Source organism: Lagopus leucura, unplaced genomic scaffold (assembly GCF_019238085.1).
Source record: "Lagopus leucura isolate 7727_CA_CO unplaced genomic scaffold, USGS_WTPT01 Super-Scaffold_100004, whole genome shotgun sequence".
Taxonomy (NCBI): domain Eukaryota; kingdom Metazoa; phylum Chordata; class Aves; order Galliformes; family Phasianidae; genus Lagopus; species Lagopus leucura.
In genome coordinates this window covers 24,478,644-24,497,515 of record NW_024962264.1, presented here as the reverse complement: position 1 = coordinate 24,497,515, position 18,872 = coordinate 24,478,644, and the positions used below count along the sequence as shown (strand labels likewise).

The following is an 18,872-nucleotide window of genomic DNA, read 5'->3' as shown; positions in this document are numbered from 1 at the left end:
AAAGGGCTGGCCACATGTCAGGGCACTGGGAAAACCCATCCCACCTCACCTCCCAACTTCCTTGGGTACTTGGACCACTTGAACAAGAGCTCAAAGCCTTGACACAACTGCCCTTCTGTTGGTTTGTTGAGTGTAAAAGAGCTCATGTGTCCCTTTGATGACTGTCAAGGATAGGCTGACACAGAAATAGGATGGTACAAGACAGGCCTAAGTCCTGCTGCCTTCAAGTTCACATAGAACTGTTTTTTTTGTGATGTCGTCCAGTAACAAGGACAGGCACCTTCATTTGCTTGACCTCAAGAGCATTTAAGACAGGACAGCATTTCAGTTGACGGAAAAAAAGGCAACTCTGTGATCTGCTGAGCATCAGCTCTCCCTACAGGTATGGCACCTTCTGCAGTAGCATTCTTGCTTTACAACATCTCAACCAAGCTTAGCTTCACTTTGATCAAAAACACACAGACATTCTGACTTTGTTGAGAACTTTTATTTACAGGTGCAAAATTGTTCTGAGCATATTCACAAGAATAAATATAAAATTACTCTTCAGAGTAAGACGACGACTTTTTACAAAAATATATCTCTTTCGCACAGAACCACTGACGTGGGGTTCTCAAGAAATATTATTTAATAAAAAAATAAAACACTGCAAACAAAATACTTGACCTATACTGATTGGATCACCAAACAATTGAAATTTGTAAAAGGATATAAATATTGTAAATATCGTTAATAAAAATAACATTTAAATACATGGGGAGCCATAAAGTCCGTCCGGATGAACAGAATGCTGCAGGAAGTCACATTTTCTTCTACAGGGCACCAACCTCCTTGTACTCACTAGCGTTGGTGTGTCTCTTCTTGTTTCGGTACCTGAAAACAGAGAGAAGTGTCATTTCTGGAAAGCCAGTCATCCCAAGGGGCTTTTTAAGGAACAAATAGAGGGAAGGAGGAAGACAGAGAACTCAACGTGACCTCTTCGTGTTTGTTCCAACTCTAGCAGCTGGGCTCTGCTTGTGCTTATGACTGGGTCTGAGATAACTTGCACGCAGAGCCTCATGTCTAAGCTTAGCCCTGAGGATTTCACACCTGCATTGAAATCTTGCTGCTGGTAGCGGGCTGTGAAATCCTGCTGCATCTTTGACTGCACTGGGGCTGAGTGCTCCAATCAATGATGTCATCTTCTCTGAGATGAGATGTGCCATGGAGACTTCAGGCAAGGAGGATGAATTTAGGCAGCTACCACCTACCTATCAGATCTGTGAGGCTCAGATCTCCCTCTGGAGCCATTCTGCCTACTTGGCTCTCTGTCTGCACCTTGCAATTAGTTATTAGCACAAAGAACAGTTCTTGATGCCCTTGTGTCTGTTGGTGGAACAATTGCTGTCCCATGTGCTCCACAGCTGGCAAAACAATGCTTGCCATATGGCACAGTCACCACAGCACAGCAGATAGCATTAGCTATGGTAGGACAAGAGGGAATGGCTTCAAGTTGAACCAGGGGAGGTTCAGGATGGATATTAAGAATAATCTCTTAGAGAAAGTGGTGAGGCATGGGAACGGGGCTGCCCAGGGAGGTGGTGGTGTCACCATCCCTGGAAGTGTTTAATGGAAGGATAGATGTAGTACTTAGGGACTTGATTTAGTAGGCAGTACTGATGGTAGGTGGATGGTTGGGCTGTATGATCTTAGAGAACTTTTCCAACCTTAAAGATTCCACGAATCTATCCAACTGATCTACAGTTCCCGATGACCAAGGAAATGGCATTACCAAGAGAAGAAACTAGTGCTTTCCCACTCCCTGCCTGCTCTTTCATCTACTCCAACACATTCTCTTTGACAAGAGAACCAACCTGCTCAGTGATCCAACAGGGTCAGAGAGCATCTGCAGGTACTTGTGCCTGACCTAGCCTTCCATTTAGGTTATACAGTCAATACATGGGGGTTTTTTTTGCATCATGCCAGCAGGTTTCCTCATACTCACTTGATTGCATGGAGATAGTTTAAGTACCTCTGTCCAACTGGACATCTTACTATATGCACACTGCTGAACCACGATGGAAATGCTCTTACCTCTTGCAGATGTAATAGCCTGCGATAGAGATGGCGATGAGGAAAAGCAGAACAAGGATGACTGTCAGTGCCACATACTCCGTGCTGAGGGGCTGTCGGACGAGTTCTGAATGCACACATCTGACACCGGAGAAGCCTACATCACACCTGAGGATAAGAGAGACATAATTGGAGAAATTGCCACAGGGTTACATTTCAGCACTCTGCAAAGCATGCCATACTGCTGGCTGTTTCCTTAGAGAGAAGCAAGTCCAACTTCTACAGTCAAACCCCTTGTGGGTCTTGGAATTCAAATCAATCAAGTAAGTGAGGAATACCCTTAAAGTGTCCAGAGGGTCTTATTCAGAAGAGACCTCACTGCCTTGCCTGCAATCTGGACCTCTTGCTATTGTACATGAAAATGAACGATGGGAGTAACATCACAATGAGTGTGCTGTGCCTATGGTAGGTTGGTGACTAACCTCACTTGTCTCAGACTTTCACTTTGGTTTCACTGCAGCCAGCTCATATGCTTCATACTTGCTTAAATCCAGCTGTGGTCTGTTACAGATACACTGCTTCTCTTTATGTTCTTGTGAGTATTTAAACACTTTGCTGGGTCGGTGGTCCCCTAAGCGTCACCAAGATCAGTTAATCCCAAAGACCACATCAGGGAGGCTGCAGGGTACACTGTGCTCGGTCCTTACCTGCAATAGTGCTCATCCAGATCCACTATGTACACACACTGTCCATGGAAGCAGTAGTCTTTCATTTCAGGTTTGCATCTGGTTATCCCAACTTGAGCCACACGAGGACTGTTCTCTGTCTGGACTGCAGAGAGATTTAGTTAGCATCTCATCAGTTTCATTTTCCCTTTCCCAAACAATGCGCAAGCATTACATGTCCAACAAGCCTGGCTATTAACAGAGCTGCAATGCAGTGGGCACTGCAGCAGGTGAGCCTTTTGGATAGAGTTGGACTTACACTGACTCTTCCCTTACAAATCCCACATCACGTATTTCTGCTTTCACAGCAGTTCTCATCATAAGACACAGATACTATGCTGAAAAGTGATACTAAATAGAACACAGCCTTAAGAAGGTTCATGTTCAACATTAGCAAACTCTCTGTGGGATGATGGGAACGTGGTTCAGCAGTAACCTATGGGTAGAGTTGAAGTGTTTTCCAGGGGCAACTCTGTGAGGCCACCAGCTTGAGGAAGATGGCAACCAAAGACTTGCTATTTGCAAAGAGAGCTGTGGAGTACGCTTACCTAATGCTGTTGTGCAGTTTTCCATTTCACCAGGTGCACATAATGGGATCACTGTTGTGCCCATGACCGCTTGCAATAGGTAACCTATGAGAGAATGAAGTCAGAATAAGGTTGCTGTTGAGTACAGTTATGCATTGGCATGACAAACCTGTATTCATCGCAGGAAGTGATCAACATGGAGAACTCCTGGGGTCATGGCTGTCCCTGGACAGAGAACTTCCCAGGACCCAGCAGTCAGCATGGCAGTGCTGCAGCATGCTGTGAGGGTCTGTACTCAGCCAGGCTCAGTGCCCATCACATTCTGTCCAAAGGAAGATCAAAACAAAGCTGCTGTTCTGCAGGAGACAGCTCCCTCAGGCTTGCTGCACTCTGCCTGAAATGCTGACCAGTTCCTGCACTCACTCCTCTCCACTATTCAAATCAAAGCCCACTTGAAAAGAGCTAACATGAGACACCAAACTTTCTCTGCTCACTGGATTCAAGAGATGTCAACCCACTCACAGGTCATGGGCCAGTGTCACTCATCTGGGGAGGGCCTTGGGAGGAAATGAGGACACTGCTGCCCTTCCTCCACCACCCACACTACAGCAAGAAGAGGATGAGAGGCAACGGCCTGAGGTTCAGGCTGGATGTTAGGAAACATTTCTTCTCAAGAAGAGCGGTGAGGCAATGGAATGGGCTGCCCAGGGAGTTGGTGGAGTCACTGCCCCTGAAGGTGCTCAAGAACCTGAGATGTGGCACTGAGGAACGTGGTTAGTGGGCATAGTGGGGATGGTCTGCAGCTGTACTTGGTGATCTTAAAGGTCTTTTCCAATCGTTACAGTTCTGTGATTCTAAGAACCGCAGTTCAGCAGGCCTGGTGTGGGTACCCACCACACGGGAAGGGACTGCAGCATGCAGGCAGAGGAATCCGGCTGCATTTCCCTGGGGAGCAGGGGCCCTCCTTCCCTTCTCCCACAGATGCAGCCAATGATGTGTTTTGACATCTTTTGGGGTGTCCTGTGATGCTGCACAGGACAAGCATTCCAGTATTTGAATGAACATTTCCAAGAAGGATCTAAAGGCTCCACAAATAGCCTACAAGAAGCAATGAAGGCTCATCCCGGCTGAGCATGAATCCACTTTGGGAACATCCCTGCTGTGGTCACAATCTAACCTGTTCAGCTACCAGCCCCACAACACGGCAACCTGCAGTTGGTGTCTTTGGGCTTTTTGCCTCCATTAACTCATCAGCTCCTGCATGGCTAATAGATGGAATGTGCCTTCATAGTTTCTTGATCACTCCAACTCCAGTTGTTAAAAATCTTCATTACCCCTCGTTGCTAAATGTACAGCAACTCAGGAATTCTACGCAGCTCATCCATTTCTGGTGATCAGCAGGACATCCCTTAAGATGCTATTCAGTTAGATGCTAGAAAGGCAGAACATCTGCCTCAGATGGACAGAGCTTCATTTTTTTTTTTTCCTAAATACATTTTTTGCACATCCAGGTTACTACAGGGCTTTAGAGAAAGGACACAGACTGGGTGCACCCCACCAGAGCCACAGGAACAGAGTAGTGACATGAGGGACCATAGAAGAGCATACCAGAGACAGCTGCTCCTGTTGCATGACTCAGCAGGAGCTACCTCGCACTCTGACAAGGCAGGACCTGAAAGTTTACTTTCAGGGTGGGATTTTTATTATTATTATTATTATTATTTTAATTTTTATTTAATTTTTACAGCACTTTGTGCTCAGTACAGATTTCATGAGGAGCAGCTGCTGGCTGGGTAGGTGAGTTTTAGGCCAGCAGAAGGTCTCTGTTCAGCCTACACACTTCTGCTTTGGCTTGCATGCTTCCTCCACCTAAGTGTGATCTGAGCAGTTCCTTTTTAGTCCAAAGCTCTCTGTTGGACAGATAACAGAACACAGCTGAGATACCCCAACCAAGGCTGACTAGAAGTACAACTGAGAGGCAAGTCAGCCCTTCTCTGTGCTCGGAGCACCAATGGAGACAAAATACTAGACACTGTAATTGACAGACACACAAAGCAGAGCAAAGCCTGCCCCATCCCAGCAGCCAATAACCTTCACCCGACTGCAGGCACAGGCCAGAGCACAGGTGTGGTATTTGCTGACACCCAGCAGTATTTTCGGCATTTGGGCAAAGTCCTTCCTGCTCTGCACCATTACATTTTGCCCTTTCCCCCATGCACATATTTTTCCTCTGACATCAGTGGGAGGGGGAATCCTGCTGGAGGATTAGGGATCCACATGCTGCAGCAGCAGAGAAAAACCTTTCCCAGAATAGTTATCAAGTGATGTATATCAAACGTAGGACCTGGGAGAGGTATTTATATTTTTATTCCTTTGCTGTTCACTAAGTAAATACTGCACAGGGTACAAGATAACAGAAATGAGGTTGTCAGTATTTATTAATGCCTCTCAGGAATGCCAGTGTTATGCCGCCAGCATGCAATGCCTGGTAAGGTCCTGTGGATATCACTCTACGATTAACTCTGTTTCTGGAATGGGGATATTGCTGCAGTTTGCTGGGCTCTTCACGAAGGATGAACAAGAGACAGAATGGCTCCTCAGATTCCTGCAGCCTTTGCCAGAGGTGATGTGCTATGGTAATTATCAGATCAGCCACTATGGCTTCCAGCTGCAGAATGAGGGACATACAGGACATATGGAACCAAGAACTAGTCTCTCTGCAAGATTCACACCACTTTAATGGGGAATTGTTAGGTTTCTTAGAGGTGCTAGGTCCCCATCATCACTTTATTTGGTTTCACTCATCCCTGAGATCACTGGTCATTTACTGATTCACTTACAGAAAGCTTCTTAATGCTATTTAACATTTGGCACCTCGGCACTCCCCCCATATGCTTGTCACTTGGGTTTCACTATCAAAGAAGTGCCAAACACAGTGGTACCCAGGTGACATCTCCCTGGTGGGCCTCAGTCCATTTAACTTGGGGGATGGATCCAGCTGGATCCCCACTATCTGGTCTCATGCACTCAGAGCCCACCTGACTACCTAAGGCCTTCTTTGTGCAGAGGGAGCAAGGAACACAGGTCAGCCTGTCCCACAGGCTCTGTGTGCACCACTACTACTACCATCCAAATTCAGTGCATCACCTTCTGTCTCTTTCCGCAGTGAACCACTCTGCCCTACCACACACCTCTTCAGGCCATGTAGACCAAGCAAGCCCTTTTGGCAGTAAAGGCCAGGTGGGGTGCCTATGCTCCAGGCGAGGATCACAGAACCATAGGGTTGACCATGAAAGCCTTGCTAACGGCTTGCCCTACTTCAGCAAGTGGCTGTGCAACTTTGCCCTCACACCAGCACCTCTGGAGTTTGGGTTATTCACGTACGCTAAACACATGCCCTGGGAAATGGGATGCAGTCATTTGAGACAATTTTAACCACTGCAGAGAGAGCACACCTCCCCATCCTCATGCTTGGGATATAACACCTTGCTTCTGCTTAGCGCACCAGGTGGGATGTACCTGTGCAGGCTGTTTGGCCATGCCCAGCAAACACATGCCTAACACTCCTCTTCCTGGGATGAGACATGCCAGGGACACAGGCTACTCTTCCCATCCTGTAAAGGAGATGTTGTCAGCCCTCTATGCCCCCAGCTCTGTACTCTGTGTACACGGTGGGAAGGAGGGAGACCCAAATAAATCCTCCCCCCCCCCCCCCCAGGGCAATGAGCTGAAGCATCTGTACATGTTTCTGGGAAGCAGTGTCTACACTTCATCATGTTGTGTATTGCATCCATGACTTCAGAACTGCAGACTCAGAGACACAGATGCCCTAAAGCAGCCCTGCAGACAGCAGCCTGTATGGGATGACCATCACTCCAGCAGTGCCCACACGATCCCCTTGAACTCTGGGCCAGGACTTACCCTTAAGAAGAGATTATTCAGATAATTACTTATTACGTGCACTGGTCATTTCTGCACTACTTCCACCCCCGTGCAGACCTGCACACCAATGACTGCATTCACACACCACCCTTCCTTTCAGCACGGGACAGAGGGCTCTACACTGCATGGGAAGGAGAAATCCATTATTGCTTCCGGCCAGACACACCACCTGATGCCATCTTCTGCATGTCCAGGTTCAGAGACCTCTGCAGTCAGCTCAGACACGACACAGGAAACCACAAAGTTCCCCTGAGCCACTGACAGCCTGGATACAGAGCTGATGATGGCCACTGGAGTTAAGTCCTGCCATGGGGCAGTGAAGCTCTGGAGCTTGGCACTACAGCAGCCATCAGCTGCTGTAGAAACAGATTTCCCAGCTGCACTATGGAGTTCTGCTTGAACTGCTGACCTGGGATAGAAAGGCAGCAAAGTACTCCCAGCACTTGCTATGAGGCCACCTCATTGTGACTAATCTGTCCCCTACCATTAGATTCTGTGCCTGCCCCGGAAATACATCAATCTGTCCACAAATCCATGAAGACATACCAGTTCCTTCCAGTGTCAGCTGTGTGCAAAGCACAGCTGAGTCACAGGCTAAAAGACGCTTAACCTGCTGTCAGTGCAGCAGCTGAGCCACAAGCCCTGTGGAAAACCTGGTCAAGAGAAACTCCTGCTGCAATTGGTCTTAGGGTTGGCCTTGGGACTGACTGCCCCATTGCCTCAGAGCCTGAGCCCAGCACTGCAGGCATAAGAATGCACTCTGTGATGAGGACAGAGCGAGTGCTGCAGGTCTCAGCCCTGCCTCAAGTCTTGCTGCACACAGTGTGCATCGCCCCAAAGGGTCACTGCCTCACAGCCCCAGTGGAGCTGTAGGGTAGTGATCAGCTATGTGCTCCGGGACTCTGGGTGCTATAAAGATGCGCTGTTTGGTGCCAGCCGTCAGGAGCACATGCAACGCAAGAGGTGCTCACTCCAGATAAGCTGGGGAGAAGTGGAGACGCCAACGGGCTGCTCTGCGGCAAGCAGAGGCCCCTCTATTTGGCTTCAGCACTGAACTCACCCAGAGCAGTAGGACAGCATGAGAGGACGGAGCAGCTCCTGCTACCGAGCTGGGAAAAGGGAAAGAGCGCACACCTTCCCCCATCACATCGCACCCCTGCACATCCAACATGCCAGGCACTCACCGAGGAAGAGCAGCAGGCTGCGAGTCCGCGGGCCGCCGGCGTCCATCGCTATCGGGTCGCTGATAGAGAGGAAGAAGAGGAGGAGAAGGAGGAAGGCAACGACAGAGCTGCGGAGCGCTGTGAGGCGGCCGCGCCGTCCCGGTCTTTATGTGCGGCGGAGAGGCGGGGCGCTGCGGTGCGGTGATGAAACCCGGCCGGGCTCGGAACAGGTGCCCGTCCCCGCCGCTTCCTCCCGCAGCGCATTCCGCCTCCTCCCGCCCCCCCCGTGCCCAGAGGCAATGCCCCGAGGTGTACGGGGGCACCCTCGGCCCGGACTCCGCCCCCCGGTGCACGTGCTGCCATTATCTTTCTTTCAGCAAACATTGCTGCGTGGCACTCCTGGCTGTAAAAAGGGCTGCCAAGCGGGCCCGGGGACTCGTGGCCACGGTTGAGCGCAGCATGGTTGAGGTTGGGTGTAATGGCAAGGGGTTAGGCCAGTGCAAATGGGTGCAGAACTACTAGGATGGGGCCTGGGGATGCAGCATACCCCAGCGCTGCCAAACGTTGACCAACAACGTGGGGCAGGCAGCCACAAACTTGCTGCCCTCCCCAGTCTCCTACCTGCTGGCATTTCCCGTCACCCCTCAGCCCACGCGTGCCTTGAGCCTGGGCACTAGGTGCAGAAACGGTCCATTAGGTTCCAACACAGTCCGCAGGAATGTGGCACCTCACCTCCACCTGCTGGGATGGCTGAAGGGCAGAGTGCCCCTCCAGCATTTGGCAGCATGGGCAGCTGCTGTACCAACCGACCAGCACTTGGCTGGGTTTAGTCCTTCCTGCATTCTGCTGAAGGCCGTTGCTGCACTCCATTGCTAGGTGAAGCATGACCTTGTTGCCCACGCCGTCAGAGTTGGGGGATACGCCACCCCACATCTCTCTATACGCGTTTGTGACAGATGAAATGGTTTTTGCCTGAACTGCTCAGCAGTGGGAGCTGTTTCTTTTCCTTTTAAAGCAACACCATTACCTTCTTCATCAAAAATGGTAAGGTTATATCCTATTTATTACGGAACTGATAAGCCTACCTCATAGTGCAAGGAATGTGACTGTTGATATCAAGGTGCAATTAAATAGTTGATAACTCCCATATTCATAGTTTCTCTACTACGCAAGTGTTATTAATACAACAGAGTTCACTACAGAGGATACTGGAGAACATGACAAAGCATGTCTCCATGCTCAGGTTCCAGTTCTAAGTAATAAACACATGAATTTGGGGAGTTTGGGAACAGATCTGATGCTTACAAGTCACTCTTTTGCTTTTTTTGGGAGCGCTTTCTTAGATCCACAGAAGCGTGGAGATGCTGAAAGTAAAAAGCTCAATGTGTTACTACTGTGTTACGTCAGCATAGCCTGTTAACTATGCAAACATAAGAGTTGGCAAGATTGGGCACCAAAATAGCTGCATGCAACCGAAGTTCACTTCGTGAGGAAGTAGAACATAATGTAACCTGAATCTTTTCCCAAGTTCATTTTTGTCCCTGCAGCACTATGGCCCCAATACGATCACTTCATTGCATTAAGGTGAGCAGGTGGTAGCTTTTCTGATGCCACATGACTGCTTTTGTTGCTTCTTTAATTGGGGCTGATCCCTTTTATTAAGGACTTTATTGTCTGCTCTTTTGGGGCTCACAGTGAGTAAAGGAAGTAATTGCAATCATAGGAAAACGTTTCTGCATGTGGGCATTTTCCAGGATGCCTTAAAAGTAACATCATTGCAGAACTTCCACTTTATAATTAATTTCACCCTTAAATTCCTGTGTGATTTATCCTCTGAAAAGAGAGCATTTAATTATAGTTCTGTACCGGTATCCAGATACCAGGTAACACTGACACCATTGAAGCCATTCATTGGAATTTCCTCTTTCAGATTTGAATCTGTGGGCAAGAAGTACCACATACAGATCTTTGCTTCACCTTTCTGTAATTTTCTCTGTCTTGTGGTGTATATTTCCACATCAGCCATCCCCACTTTCACGTTTCACCATCCTCTTCCACTACGTGGAGGTGCCTGTTTGGATACTGCCTGTACACACTCTAAGAGTTAATGTTCCAGTTGCTACTCTTCACATTGGGTAGCACCTTCCTGCACCAATGGATCCAATGTAAGGCAGATTCATTACATCCCATGAATCCAAGGGGAAAAGCAGAAGTTTGATGTACATTTTCCTTTGCTTGAGAGTGCATTTCTTCATGGTGATTGGCTGTAGAAGAAAACAGGCGCATTCCTAATAGTGAACTGTCACTTTATGTATGTGTTCTTGCATAACCAAATCCATACATGACAGATGACTCCTACTTTCTGTAAAACCCACATCCAGTTTTACACACTGCCATTGTAGCTACTGATCTGCATTGCTTTTTGTCTGTTGAGAATACCACCTATTTCCAAAAGCAACATATTTTTGTTACAAAGTGTTTTTGAAAAGAGAAGAAAATCACAACCTTGCCTTGAAGCACTGGATAACTTTACACGAGAAATAAAAAGGTGAAAACCATGACCACAGATACTGTAAGAAGGGATATACCTAATTGGGATCCATACTTGAGATAGACTGCAGGAAATGGAGTAAGGAAAAAGTCTTGAGCCAGACTTACTCTATAGAAAGGTCAGACTCAAATCTACTACGTCTGTGATGAATCATTTAGGGCCAGTGTACTTAAACAACCACGCTCTCCTATAAATGATGAGAGTTCAAAACGCTAACCCAAGGCTGAAAGTGGCTCTTCCTGGAAATGTGGGGTGAGGTCAAAGCTCCTGTTTAAAATAAGAATCACCTCAAATTCAGCAGGTTCTTGGGCAACTTCTTGGGCCAGCATTAAGCAGAAATTGAAATAAAAACAGAAACAGTGAACAAAAGAACTCTAAGTCCCATCTATCTTGATGCATCTCAGAAGATGGAAAGGTAAAGGCAAAGGCAGGTTTTCATTCTGCTGGCATATAGGAAATTTCCATTCCTCTGAGCAGCTCCTGAGTGTCCCAACACATGCCGCCGGCAGGAAGAGCTCCTTAGTGCTCATCTGCTGTTTTCCCTTTCCTAATGATAGCTCTCTGCAAAGTGGTTCCTTCGCCTCCAAGGAGGTGGCAGCTTCTTTCATTTACAGGATCTTTTCATGGCTTCTGTCTTGACATGCTGCTAAGCAAACCTGTATTTGTACCCATGTGAAGGGTGCACTGAACCAGGTTCCATCCATGAATTTAGTCAGTTTGGATTCTTTGCACCTAATTATTTGTTAAGACTGTGAGCAGGACCAAGGTGGAAGTGGAGTGATTTCCCCTCAGTGGGTGGCAAGAACTAAGCTACAAGCCATTCTGCCTTCCCCCTCTTTACCTGGTCTCACAACTGATACTTTCGTGCGTGCATACAGCAAAGGCTTAGAGAAGCATGATGCCACATTTTTTAATTGCCTTCCTCGTGATCTAAATGCATTTTATTGTTAGCAAACAGCAAGCATACCAAGACATGACAGTGTGTTGCTGGCAGCCAAGCTCGTGGCACTTCTGCTCAATGGCTCTGAGCACAGCAAGCCTCTGGGGACAGAGAAATGGCAGAGAGAGCCACTGCTGCAAGGTGGTGTGACTCAGCTGCACTCACTGCCTCCCGTTGGCTTTCTCCACAGCACTTAGCCCCAGCTGTGGGCTCTGCACCATTGCCCTTCTCTCCTCTCCTGCATCCTTGCTGTGGACAGCCTAGGGAAGGCGGAGGTCAAGGAAGATGCTCTGAGTGCAACCATCAGAGGGAAGGAGACAGCTTGCTGTGGCCTCCACATTTTGTCTGTGACTCAGTGGTGAGTGCCACTCGCACGCTTGGCCATGTGCACAGAGATGGGCACTCTCAGCATGAGGTGTGGTGCTGGGGATGATGAAGTAAACAGCAATTCACTGGAACTAGATCAGCCAGCACACATTCCCAACGCAGAACCTAGGAAAGAGGCACAGGTCCGCGGTGTATTTGTTTGGCCCAGTGATGGCTGCTAGGCACGAGAGCAGATGCACTTAGTGGAATTCCCCCATCCACTGGCATTATGGGACACTCCTATTACTGTTCTTATAATTACTGTTAATCATTACTATTACTGCAGTGACCAAAAAGAAAGCAGTCGGGATCAGGCCATCATTGGAGCAGTGTTGTCATGGAGGGATGATGAGACAGCCCGCCCCAGGGAACCCATAAATGTGGTGCCCAATTCATCACCACAGTCACATTGCAAAGTAGGACACTGTAGTGCCCAATGAAGCTCCCCTACAACCTGAGCAAAAACAAATCACAGCATTCCCTTGGGCTGAGCTAGAGCAACCTTGTTTGTGTCTGCTTGGAGCCAGGATGCTGGCATCACGCTCTGTGCAAGTGTGGCTGGAGGGTGAGGAGCTGGCCAGGATCATCTTGGGATCTAAGCACTCAACAGGATGTTTCCCTTCTGTATTTTCACTCTGCTAGTGCAACCTGCAATAGAACCCCATATTCTTTGGTCTTTGTGAATTTCACATCACCGGCTCCAAGAGCCAGCGGTGAGTCACATGCTATGTGGAAAAGTCCAGAGTTTGGGTGGGAATGACCAAGAGTAACTGAAATCATCTTTCAGTCACCTTCCCCTCCCATCCACAGTCTGAACACATCCCTGAGGATGATCTCTAGGTGATGGACAGAAGGAAGGGATGAGAAAGCTGGGTCATGGGTTGGGTACCAATGGGGAGCTGCAGGGAGAAGCTGCTGGCCTCTGTACAGCTGAGAAGGGTGGAGCGCTTCATCCCACACAGGGCCTCTTTGCTCCAACACTGATTTCCTTCCACCTCATTCCATTCCAGTGTGAGCTGAAGCTAAGGATGAAATCCTGGGTGAGGAAGAATGCACTCTGGGAAACACTGGACAAAGCTACAGAACAGTTTTCTGAATCCAGTTCAATTCCTCAGCAACAATGGTCCCTCTGAAAGATATTCAGAGAAAGCAGGCATCACACAAAGAACGTTTTGTCTTTTATTTTTAATTTCTTTTAATTTTTGTAAGATTCCAAATAGAGGCTGTGCACTGGATGCTCAGGATTTTCAGCCACCAACTTTCAGCATGCCTACAGCTGCGGTCACCCCTTCATACATAACACATGTTCCAGCTCCACACCCAGATTAATCCACCCTGCCCAACCAGGTGTACAGGCAGCCTGACATCAATCACAGCACAGAGCATTAAGCTAGCACCAGAGATGGCCTGTGCTCAGGTGGAACATGCCAGGCAGCAGAGCTCATGCAGAAAACAACCCAACTTTTTGCTCCATCCACACCTCCCAGCCCTCCCTGCTTTGTTCTCGTAACATTCCCCTGCGTGGACCAAGGAGAGCAATTTCCAGGAAGGACTACTGCATGCAAAGCTAATTGCCTGTCTTTCCAAATCAACTCCTTTAAAGGGCACGTGGGTTAGCTACATCAGAAAAGAGGTCTCTGCGCAATTCTCTCTCTCCTCTCTCATAGAGCACTCTTACACAATGCACTGCACACGGTGGCATGCATCTGATTACACTGGAGCAACTCTGATGACCGTGTGCAGTAACCATGTGACATGCCAGCATCGCTGACTGCATTGCAAATGTGGGAATTGTCCTTTACGTAGATCTAAATAAGGTTGGAGCCTCCAGGCAATGGCCTTCGATTGTTTACAGTTTTCATAAACAGGATGCTAAGAATTTGTAAATATCCATTGGAAATCCATCAGCTGTGGATTTCCAAGTTCACGATAGACCAGTTTAGTATACGCTCATCTGCAATGTCTTTCTCTTACTAAAACTTCAGTGTTAACATTGCATGACCATTTCTGACCACAAGGACATGTTAGAGTACATCCAGAGGAGGACCACTAAAACGACCTCAGGGATGGAACATGGAACACCTTTTCTACAAGAACAGGCAGAGAGAGCTGGGGCTGTTCAGCCTGGAGATGAGAAGGCTCTGGGGAGACTTGAGAGCAGCATTTCAGTATGTAATGACAGATAATAGGAAAGAAGGGGACAGACTCTTTAGCAGGGTCTGTTGTGAGATGACACAGGGAAATTGTTTCAAACTAAAAGAGATTGAGATTGGATGTAAGGAAGAAGTTTTTTTACAGTGAGGGTGGAGAGGCACTGGCACATGTTGCCCAGAGGGGTAATGGATGCCCCATCTCTGGAGACATTCAGAGTTAGGCTGGAGGGGATCTGAGCACCCCATCTACTTGTAGGTGTCCTGTTCATTGCAGGGGAGTTGACTGGATGACCCTGGAAGGGTCCCTTCCAACTCAAACGATTCTATGATTCTAATTGCATGCACCAGTGATTGTACTTCCTAGCTTCCACACATTGATTCTGGAGTTGGTACATCTTCAGATTGTTTCCTGGAGAACAAGTAATCAAAGAAATAAAGCACTATTTTTGTCATCATTTTCCATGTTCAGCGATAGCAAGGGAATTACACAGCTCTAAATTCCCATTGCTATGCCTTACCCAGAGGGTTTGTTTGTTGCATTACCTTTTGTTCTTCACAGAAACTTCCCTTCAGCTAAACAGAGATGGGGACATGTGAGTGTCCAGACTAGCACATACATGTGGAAAAAGTCTGTCTCTCTAAAATTTTCTTGGGACTTCCTTGAGTGTTGCAGAAGAGGACATTTTGGTGGTCAATGAGTAAGGATCTGCCCGTAAACTGCCATTTCTAGCACAAGCATGAACAGCCCACTGCTGGGTTTGCATTGATACAGAGCAGTCTGACAGCACATCCCCAGCTCCAACACTAGTGCCTTAAGGAACTGTAGCTCCAGACAACAGCTGTGATCGGTTAAGGTCAGGTAACAGCAAAGCATTCAAGAAATAATAATTGATCTAACATTCAATGTTACTCGAGCACATGAGCAAGTCCTAAGAATATCACAGAATACTGTGATACAGTATATTATTGTGAAGCCCTGATGACACTTGTTCTGTGTATTGCACTATGAACTCAGCTACACTTCAGATAGCTTTGCAGATAAATCAGGAGGAAACTAACTTACACCCACTGTGAGTGTATCTCTAGCTAAGAAATGATTTAATTCAATGCCCTTGAAGAGATATGAGAAGTATTTAAAGCATTAAAATTGCTCACCTTTTCCTTACCTGGCAAATTGATAAACAGAAACAGTACTACTCAATAGTGCCTAAAAGTCTGACGTAAGCCTTCAAAAGCAAAGGAGACTGGGAGTTGGAGGCAACCATGGTGGGAGTATGCACAGTCCCAGTAACAACAGAACATTCCAAATTGGCAGCCACCAGGTGCTAACATAACACAGTGCATTTGATGAAAACTGCAGAGGGGCAAAGCATTCCTAAAACCATTTGGTTTAAATCACTAATACCTGAAACTGCCCCTTGGCTGTTTGGGGGTGGGAGAGCTAAAGGAGGCAGGCAGCAAAGCAAAGGCAGATGTTGTGGTGTATGTGGAGGTTCAATTTGTAGCCACCACTCTGTCGCTTGGATACACTCACTGCCAGCTGGGAGATTTCATGGTGCTCTCAGAGAAGAACCAAGCTTTGCTTTCTTCCTATGCCTGCCTCCTCCCCCTTAGCACATGCAGGTAAGCCTGCAGTTCATGCCTTGAACCTTGAACCCTGTCAGCCTGTTGCCTTACAAGAAGTGGGAGAGCTGGGAGGTCTACATGAGGTAGACCTGTATTGAAGCTACTATCCAAATCTTCATGAGGTGTGGAAACCCTTGTCTGGATCTTCATATATATATATATATATACACATATATATACATATATATATATATATATATCATATGGAATTGTAATTCTGCCTTATTTGTATGACAGTATCATTTTGCATAAGGCTATAATCCTCTGCGAAGTTTAATCTGTGGGCTCAAGATTTTGTGTAGGGCATGAAAAAGCTCCATGTGTCATTGACTTCTGCTCTGGCTGAAAACAGAGGATCTACCTCTGCATGTAGCAGTCAGCAGTCATTAATTAGGAGGCATTTGGGGCTCTGTGCTGCATCCTTTGCTACAGCTGTTACACAGGTGCAGAACTTTGCACACCGGTCTGACCCATTGTTGGCAGCCAAGGGCAGGAACCAGACCAAAGCATGTATGAGGTTCTCAGGACCATGGTTTCCGTAGAGTTGTTTTTTCACATCTGTGTGATATCAAGCTCTATATGAACAGATATTTTTGCAAGAAACTAAAGACAAACTTGCTATTCAATATTATCAGAATCCTTGGGATGTTAGTCAGCACCTTAGCTTTGAACCAGCACAGGCTATACATGGGCATTAAAATTGGAATTGCTCTATCTTACATATGGATAGAACATTAGACTTCTTGAATATTGGACTGTATGTTTCCATGTCAATTTGTAGGAATAGGAGAGGCGGAAACAGCACACACACAGCAGATGCTCCTGGATTCTCCAGCGTTATAGCCACCACTCGCCTGTTCCAAAGCCTAGTGAAGCTGGTAGGAAAATGAGCAGCATTTTGGCAGGCTCTTTCCAAACTATCCTCATATTTAGAAAAATACTTCCGTCCTCCACCTGGGGTTTCTAACCTTCCAAGAATATGGAGAACACACTTCCACCTCTGAATTACTGCACCTCTTATCATGCTCCTCCTACGTCCCATGCTGCTTCATAATTTAAAAAAAAAGGAAAAAGAAAAACATACACCTTAAGAATCCCATAGCACTCAAAAGACAGAAATGACTGAACACCCAAGGATGCAGACAATGCAGGTAGCCCAGGACCACATCCATTTAAGTCAGTGGAGGTTTGCTGCAGCAGAGCTGGGAGTCAGGCCAGAGCTACCAGGGGAATCCCAGATGCCCACCTTAAGATAATTTCTCTTAAGAGACTTCCAATGGAGACATTCAATTTCTACACTTCACAGACACTTAATAGTTCCAAAAGCAACCAAACTAACCCTAAATGGTGCCTGAATAACTCTGTCAGGACTTTCCATGCTGTAGTTTGAAAATGGCACCTGAATTACAAGAGTGCACCTGAGCAGTTTATAGCTGTTTCCCACACTGGTGTATCTTTCCTCTGCCTCAGTGAACTGAGAGGTCAACCCAGCACAAACTGCCCTGGGTAACACCCAGGGCCACACAGCCCAGTCCAGCTACCCCTAGACTGTATGTTTTTGCTGAGCTCATGGGCACTTCTGTGCCCATTCCAGAGCACATGCATATATGTGTGCAAGGTCATCTCCCCAGCCTGCGTCACTGCCCATTCTTATTTGGAACAATCAGGAAGAAACTCCTGGTGTTTCTTGGCTCCTGCACATATTTTTCATGCACAGGGGAGCACCCAGCCCACATAGAACATTTTTTGCTGCTGTAATCTTGATGGAAAAAGCAGTTGGTGATGGAGGAAGGCATTCAGATGGCTGAGAAGTGCCTGAGGGAAGAGAACATTCAAACATATTTGCACATGAGAAATCACGAACGTGCCACCAAAAAAGTCAGAAGAAGCATTAACAAGGCGAGGGGAAAGAGCAGGAGAATTTCCAGTCCTACAGCTCCTTGGGAGTCTGCTGCTTTGTAACATACAGTCCAGTTTCTCCTGATTTGTTTTACAGGATTAGTTGGGAAGTTACAAATCTCACAGGTCCATTAAGCTCAGTGCCTTTTGCCAGGCTCAGCTCACATTTCACATCATATTCATGCTTATCTTGAAGTTCACAGTTCTGCCCCTTGCCATGAGAAATCTGCAAGAGAAATTGGTAGAAATTCCTACCTGGAGATTTCCACAGCCACCACTCCATCTATCACAGCCATCACTGGTCTTGCTTCTGTGCATAGACCCGGATCTGAATTGAAGTTAGGCAAAAGGATTGAATGCCATGGCACAGCCACCAGGCACTCAGCTGGGAACTGTGCCTGCAGTTATTTTCCTTACCGGAAAAAAAAAAACAGTATTAAAGCAGGCTGGATATTCTTCTAGATCTGTGTTATTCAGCATAAGGGCATGCAGATCAACACCAACACTGCATCAGGTGCTGTGCCAGAACTGCAGCGACTGCATCCAACAAACCAACATGTGAGATGCTAAGGATTTCCAAAAAGACCCGATGCAGATAAGGTCACGTGGCACCTTCCTCATGTTTTGCTTGCTGAACATCATCCTTCAGACAGACATTCCTTCAGTCTTCTCAGGTTGGATGTTAGGAAACATTTCCTCTCAGAAAGAGTGGTGAGGCTGCCCAGAAAGGTGGTGGAGTCACTGTCCCTGGGGGAGTGTTCAAGATCCACAGAGACGTGGCTCTGAGGGACATGGTCAATGGCTATAGAGGGGATAGGTTGCTGGTTGTATCTGGTGATCGTAGAGGTCTTTTCCAACTTGAATGATACTGTAGTTCTATGATTTCATGACACGAGCACGTGATGCCATAGTCTCAAAGAGGGGAAAA

The 18,872-nt window shown here is 47.1% G+C and overlaps 1 protein-coding gene across 1 annotated transcript; it reads right to left on the bottom strand.

Annotated features, from left to right (window-relative positions):
• Positions 1-471: 471 nt before the first annotated feature.
• On the bottom strand, positions 472-8,563 carry EREG (epiregulin). The gene is made up of 5 exons (XM_042872227.1): positions 8,431-8,563; positions 3,326-3,409; positions 2,760-2,883; positions 2,074-2,220; positions 472-873 (listed from the first exon to the last, which is right to left on the bottom strand). The coding sequence occupies exons 1-5, from the start codon at positions 8,474-8,476 to the stop codon at positions 813-815; spliced, it is 462 nt and encodes a 153-aa protein (XP_042728161.1). The 5' UTR covers positions 8,477-8,563; the 3' UTR covers positions 472-812.
• Positions 8,564-18,872: the final 10,309 nt, after the last annotated feature.